The sequence below is a fragment of the Lepidothrix coronata genome, unplaced genomic scaffold, assembly GCF_001604755.1.
Source record: "Lepidothrix coronata isolate B3197 unplaced genomic scaffold, Lepidothrix_coronata-1.0 Scaffold41, whole genome shotgun sequence".
Lineage (NCBI taxonomy): Eukaryota > Metazoa > Chordata > Aves > Passeriformes > Pipridae > Lepidothrix > Lepidothrix coronata.
In genome coordinates this window covers 4,008,914-4,016,453 of record NW_016690221.1, presented here as the reverse complement: position 1 = coordinate 4,016,453, position 7,540 = coordinate 4,008,914, and the positions used below count along the sequence as shown (strand labels likewise).

Here is a 7,540-nt window from a genome sequence, read left to right as displayed (position 1 = left end):
CTAATGTGCTTTCTGGCCACAGAGTCCCTCGTGATTGAAAACTCCAAATAACTCTGCAAGCCATGAATTCTGTCCTAAATTCCTCATACCACCAAGTGGTAATTTTCTTGTGTGTGAAAGGATATTGTGTAGAGGATTATTTCCCCTCTTAATGAAAGTGTGATTGTGCTCCTATGCTGGAACATGCTCAGCAGTGACTTAATAGCAAAGATTCACGAATGAGGGAGTTAAAAGAAGGAAGCAACCAAATCCAGCTGGTTTTACTGATTGAATTTAGTGCAGATGTAGTTTGTTTCTGCACTGTGAAGTGAATCTATTCAGAAGGATGTCCTCCTACGAAAACTTGTATGGAATTTTTAATAGCCACAAGTGGTCACAGCATTGTTTATACATCTTGTCTGAAAGCTGGAAAATGTTCCTATAATTAAGTTTAAAAAAAGGGAGCATGTAGGGGGAAAGGAAGAGAGATAGCCTGAGAATATCCGTTGAGGCAAATGTCCTGAGACAATCAGATTTGTTCTCAGAGATGGATGTATATTATTTTAAAGGCCAGAAGAAACATGTCTCCCCATTCTGTGTATGGGCGAGGACGAGTTTGTTTAGTTTCAAGCCTTGCATTGTGTAAATATCTTTACACTTGCAAGATGTTTCAACTGCAGCAAAATTAAATTCCATCTAATTGTTCTTTGCATGGAATGCAAATACTGAGGACCACCAAATTGAGACTGACACAGAAGAAGGAAAATATTTATCTTAATGAAACCAGAAAGTTAGTTGGGCAATGAGAGTCAGGCAGTTGTGTTGCTTCATAAGTAGGGTTACAGAATGAGTGTTTTGTCTGTCCTTAGATATTGTTAGATGTTTGCTTTTTGCTGCCTGTGGATGTTTTACTGTGTCCTCTTGAGAGACTTGAACTCTGGAGTCAGTTGAAGGGGTCGGGTGAGGTTGCTTTGGCTGGTGACTGACAATCAAAAGGCTGAAGTGAAGTTAAACTTGGGAGTTTTGGTTCATATAATACCACTGGAGACCTGGAAAATTATTTAAATTTTACTGCTGAAAAAGATGAAGATATCAGGACTTGGAAGGTACTAGTTTTGTCTTCTGTTATGGGATTTGCTCCTACTTTTCACTAACCCGTGGGAATTTTCTTTGCCAGCTGATCTGTTGCAGTTTTTTCTCAATCTGTAAAAGCCTTCTTTTTTTTTTTTTTTTTCGGTGGCTTGCTCAAAAATGCTCCATATTGAGACTTGTGGGGTAATGCTCTTCTTTGGATAGTACTTGGGCTGTCCATAGTAGAAAATTATTTAACAAAGTGGTATCACAGCTGGTGGACAATACACTGATTTCTGTGGGGAGCTGCAGTTTGTTGTTGTTTTCCCCATACACATTATGGTAAACAGACCTGTATCAAAAGTGTGTATTCCAATAAGTGTTTGTTTACAGGATATTCATATAAGTACATTTAGATCAGTTACAGTAATTGAACTCTATAGGCCACATTAGAATATATTAAACATTTTTCTGTTTTTTTTCCTGTTGGTATATGGTGGTGTGGTTTTGTTTCTACTTGGCCAAGAATATGATTTGTACTTTCAACAACTTTGTTCCTTGTAAATAAAATTTTAGTAGGTATATTGACTTTCTATTTGGTGGTAGTTGAAGTTTTAGAAAAAGGAAATACTCTCCTTGTAAGTGAAAAGGTTTTCACAGAAATGACTTAATTAAGCACATTGTCTTTATTTAAAGATTGGAAGATATAATGGAAGGATGCTGCAGCTGCAGTTCATTCACTGTACTGAAGTGCTTTTGTTCTTTTTTAGTATTTAATGTTCTTGCTAACTCCTCCCATCCTCTCTACTTTGTGTTTAGATTGGTGAAACACCAAAAAAATAGAAATGACTCAGACAGGACAGCTCCAAAATTTGCTTTACAGAACAAATATGTGCTCTGTGAGCTTTTCTGTGTGGAGGATTATGTGAACCCAAGGTTGAAACAGCAGAACTGTTCTTGCTGCTGGAGGCCAAAGGGTGTAGCTTATGGGAGGGGTCTCCCCAATCCTTGCCATGTACCTGCAATATTTGCATAGGACTGTAAAGATGTTTTAAGGCACGTTGTCCTTCAGTGTTAATATTTCAAAAACCTTCATTGAAATACAGAAATACTGTTAATTTTTTTTTTTTTAAAGACACAGAGTCCAAACAACAGGGGCATTGGATGTAAAGTCTCGTAGCCTCCCGAGCAAACACCTTCAGCCTTGGCAGTTCCAGGCTGGAATGCCACGAGTAGACTTTAAAGAACCTTTTTTTTTGGTGCATTCATTTTCCCCTGATATGTTTACTTGCAACATGAGCACAGCACTGGAGAAGGGAGGCAGTGATGATGCACAAGGACGAGAATAAGGCAAACATCTTTGCACAGGCCCGTTTATGGTGACTGCAGGACAGGGCACTGGGGAGTCATCCTGACAAATCATCCCTTCTCTGTGCTGGTAGTGTGAGGGGAAGGAAGATATTGTCTGTACCAATAGTTTCTGGAAGCTGAGCAGTACTGTAACTCCCACTCAGTTATATCTTGATTCTTCTATTCTTATCAAAAGACACTGGAATCTTTTGGCTCTGATATTAATACCATTATTTAAAGATGTTGCATTAATGTGCAGTTTTATCTAAATGCCCTGCAAGTGCAGAATCTTCAGCAGACTTCTTGTCTTGCATCTGGCAGTTGGTACTTGATGTTATTTCCTAATGCAGGAGGCAGTCTGACTCCATTTAGTTTATTCCCTTTTTGTCTAACAGCATTATTAATTACACTGGGAGGGTTGTCTGGGCTGCAGCTGAGATCAGAGGAGAGGAAAACACAGCAGACAGTCTCTGGGTGTTGTAGGAAAAGGACTGAGGAGTTTGATTTCTTTATTTTGGTGGGTTGCTTGAGCATAGAAAACTGTCACAATTTCATGTTCGTTCCAAAAAGCAATTTCACTTGTTCCAGAAATTCCAGACCTGTCCCAAGGAGCCTTAACTGCACGGTAATGGAGAAGAAACAGCAGTGCCACTCACTGATGTGCAGCTTTGGGAAGGGTTTGTGGTAGTGACTAATCCAGAGATTTTGTAACTCAGCTGGAAGAAAAAGCAAGCACCATCTATGAAATCTAAATATTTAATGGTTAAAATTATTTTCTGTTTGGACTCTGATCAGTATTTCCAGTTGCCAGTTAAGGTGAGAGTTACCAAAATGTCGTGCTGTGGCAAAAAGTTAAACAATGAAGAACCCTTACTGATACTGGTACTGCAAAACATTAATGTAAATTCACCTACAATACTGCAAAAATATATTAAGGATGTCAGAATGTGCTTCCTAGCTGAGAGAGTGATTGATTATATACAGTTTGCCTTTTTTATAATTAACACTGGGTAACAGTCTCAATTGTTTTTTGTTGTCAGTCCTCAGATAACTAGTTGGAATATTTGTGGTGTGTGTGTATATACATAGTGTGTGTATAGTCACAAAATCCCTTGAGCTTTGATCTTTTAAGATCTTAGAATATACATGTAATACAAAGATGTGATGTAGGAATGTGTATTTATAAGGTTTGATGTGAAAAGAATCTTAGCACTATTTGCATTCAAGGAATTTTTAGGAGTGGGTAGATTTCTGATGAGATGAAAAGAAAAAGCAGGTAAACATACTGAAGTCTGGTATTCGTTCAACAGAAAGCTGTCATTTCCTAAACTGGAAATAATTTGATCATGTTTGTATCTGGAGTAGTTAAATGAGATCATTTGCCATAATTACTTCATGTCTAACAAGGTCTGTCGCCATTTGGATTTTATGTTATGATTTGGATCCTAAAAGGAAAGGAGCTTCATCACTGGATGTTGAAATAATCAATATATTTCATTATTAAGATTTGAACAGAGACTGTGTTTCAAATGTGGGTTTAAAACTCTCCTCTCAAGCTGAACCTTCTCTTTGTAGTCCTGGTGCTACACAACCTGTTAAATATGTATAGGACACAAAGCAGTGGCTTTGGCCATCCCAGATGACTACACTTGTTGTGTGTTGCTGTTGGGACAGAACCATTTAAATACCTTATTAATTATTTTTGTTGTTCCATTTTACTGAGCTGGAAGGAAAAGCTGTTCTATAATTAACGAGCTATTTCCAAGAAAGCATTAAAATTGTTATTGTAGGATCATTGCACAGGAGGTGAATATTTGTGGTTGGTGTCTAGTGCTGTAGAGAGAAGCAGGGGAAAATTCTGGCCAAAGAAGTTTCTTGCTGGGGAACATGTGATGGCTCAAGAAAAGCAAAGGTTTTGTGCAAATAACTTTTGGTGTTTGAACTCAGCACCAAGATACACATCTTGTGTATAGCACTGGATATTCTTTGACTTTTTTCTCTGAAAGACAGTCATGCCTTTTGAGTCATAGTTCATTTACATGAAGAATTTTGGTGTGTTACTGGTATAATAGGAATTATATCAGACTTGAATTTGACAATTAAGCTGTAGAGCCAAATCTTGCCACATTGTATGATAACAAGATTCCTTTCATTGTCTATCTGTCTTTTGAAAGATAGATTCAGTCCATAGTCATTCATTCAATTACCTTACTTAAGACTTCTGTAAAGTAAATTACCAATAAATTAGGTTTGGCTTTCATTTGTGGGTTTGTTTGTTTGGTTTGGTTTGGTTTTTTCCTGATAATGATCCCAGCTAAAAAAAAAAAATAGTTCTGATGATTCATGTAAACTTACTTTTCTTAATCAGTTTATTACATTTTCTGTGATGAGGTATGTTTGCAAATGCTCAAAACCTGTTCATTTTGCTCTGTTCCAGTGCCTGATGACCTCTCCATAGAAGAAAGAGAAGAGCTTTTAAATATTCGTCGCAGGAAAAAAGAACTGATTGATGATATTGAGGTAATTGATTTTTCTGTAGAGAACCTTGGAAGACTGCTTCAGTACATTAAGTTACAGTACTAGATATGAATTACAGGTAATGGTTTTAAAAGCATATAAATGGCTTAACCTAAATATTACTAATAGTGACTCGGATTTCTGTGTCATATGTGTGCTTTTACAAACAGTAACTCCTGAGTTGACATATGTACAGATTTGATTTGTGTAACAAACAAACAGCAGATTTGCATCCAGAATAGGAGTGAGAGATCTGGGTAAAGCAGTCTTATACTCTAATTGATAATGGCAGTTTGGGCTTGGTGCTCTGACATAAAGCACACACTGGGAGTTCAGATCCATGTGTTTAACATGGTTGTGGTAAAATATTTAAATATCTAAGGAAACCCTAAGATTCATCATTTTTCTTCAGGTAACTAGCAAATGTTAGAAAACAAACCCTAACTGATCATATTATTATATGATTGATGATTTCAAAAGGAGTTTTAACGTGAGTTAATGTATTGTCCTTCCTTCTTTTGACAGAGACTAAAATTTGAAATTGCTGAGGTTATGACCGAAATCGATAATCTGACCAGTGTAGAAGAAAGGTAAGTAATGCCAACAGCTGGACATGATTAAGACCTTGGAGCAGGTCTTCCAGGAATAGCAAATAAAATTAGCTTTCTCATGCTAAACAAACATTGGATCACCTCTATTTAGTCCGTTATAAAGTCTCTAAAGCCTGACTTTGTCCTGTGCAAATGTGTCATTCATTTGGATAGATAATATGTTGGATAGAGTGTAATATTTTAGACTGTCCAATTGGTCAGGACCTGGTTCTCTGAAACTGCAATCGTTTGAAGGAATTGAAAATAGTAACATAATTTCCTCCCTCTATAACAAGTGAATGTCTTGTTTTTGGCGTAGAAGACAAAATACAAATTTTGTCGTAGCCAAAATACAAATAAAATTGTATCCAGAAGTTGTTGTTTTAGTAAAAGAGCAACTAATAACAGCTTGTTGTTTCTTCTTTTCCTCCATATGTAGCAAAACTACTCAAAGAAATAAGCAAATAGCCATGGGAAGGAAGAAATTCAACATGGACCCTAAGAAGGTAGAGCATTTTTCCCACTTGTCAGGGATCAGTTTTTGCTTGTAATATGATCTGTGACAAATTCATTCACGGTTTTCTTAAGAGGCATTTCTGATAATGTGAGTTCTCAGGCCTTATTTGCACATCCTGTAACACACTGAGCAGAGGATTAAATTGGGAGCAGTCATCGAGTCCTTTGCCGGTCGTGTGCTTTTTACACTTAAACAAACCTTTTTTGATAATGGAGGTTTACTTATCAACAATCAAATATACCAGGTAGTGATTGAGCTGGCTTGCTTTGTACCTGATAGAGGTGTTTTCCCTTGATATGTCAAATAGAATTTTTAAAAAATTTTGGTGTTTGGTTATTAGTGAGGCCATACATAATTTTTTTTAACGCTCTCCTATTTTTTCCTCCAAAACACCTTTACCATGTTTTTTTAATTTCTTCTCCTTCAGACTATATTTGCATATCTAAACTCTGTTTGTGAAAAAGGCATATGTTAACACCTGTATGTTTGTCTATGTATATACATATAGCTGTGTACCCATCTGGCTTGTACAAACCCCTGCAGGCAGGAACTTGGTTACCAGTTTGAAGAAGTCTGTTGTGCATTTAGCCAAGAAATAAAGTAGTTCATTTTTCTGGAGTGCCTCTATGTTTCTTAAATAATTGTTGATTTTTTGGTAAATTTGGGGACATTTTCTCACAGACCCTCCTGATATATTTAAAACAGCTACTTTGACGTATCTGACTTCTAGCCTTTACTCTTTACTTTTCACTTTTCATCTTCCTTGCTTTGTTTTATTGTCTTCTGTTGTTTGAGAGTCCATTTTGAATTTGTCTTTTTGGAAATCATTTAACATTTGTTTCTCTGTGTTCTTGACATGTTTTCTTCTCAATAGTATTGAATTCAGTTACATTTTGGTGGCTTTTCTGAAATGTTCCAAGTACAGCGATGGCTTCTGTTCTTCAGGATGTTTTCAGTGCGCCAGAAACTCTCCAGTATTTTATAAAGAGCCCTTTTTAAAGTGCTGGCCATGTCTTTTCTTTTTGTTTTCCATTTTGTTGACTGCCTAACTTCTGTTGAGGGCAGAACACCCCCAAATATCCTGCTTGTTTGTTGTCCTTCCGCTCTTTCATGTCCTAGAAGTTTGTGGCAAAGTCACAGGATGATGTCAGATGCTTCCATTCCAGCGTTAACTATTTTCTGTTACTGTTCTCGCTGGCTGAAATTATTTCTATAAATAGATGCTGTGGCCACATTGCTACTGTAACATAATTTAAATGTGGTAAACAGACTCAGAGTAGTAATTTCTTAATAATGTCTGTGGATCAGTGGTGGCCTGCAGGAGCTGGGTCATCGTGTTGTTTGCAGCTGCTACTTTTAAGTTAGAGACAAAATATAAGTCCTAATGTTGGGAAAACTCACTCAGGTTCATTGTGAAGAGGATGTTTTTCATTCATAAATGGGAGGGAAGATGGTCTCTGGAGTTAGGAATGCCAAAGAACTGGGGTAATGATACTTGTGCTGAATCCACCAGGTC

The 7,540-nt window shown here is 36.9% G+C and overlaps 1 protein-coding gene across 3 annotated transcripts in view; it reads left to right on the top strand.

The window, feature by feature from the left end:
- The window catches only part of CYTH3 (cytohesin 3), a 50,456-nt gene that overhangs the window by 20,326 nt on the left and 22,590 nt on the right, over window positions 1-7,540 (top strand). For 2 of the 3 annotated variants that reach the window (XR_001874524.1, XM_017813512.1), the window contains exons 1-3: window positions 4,804-4,920; window positions 5,443-5,507; window positions 5,947-6,013. Coding sequence is in view for 2 of the 3 variants with exons in the window: in XM_017813512.1 (XP_017669001.1) it covers window positions 4,804-4,920; window positions 5,443-5,507; window positions 5,947-6,013 (249 nt within the window). In the remaining variant the exon portion in view is untranslated. Of the gene's footprint in view, window positions 1-4,803; window positions 4,921-5,442; window positions 5,508-5,946; window positions 6,014-7,540 lie in introns of those variants that run through there. The other variant, XM_017813514.1, reaches the window with a different exon arrangement.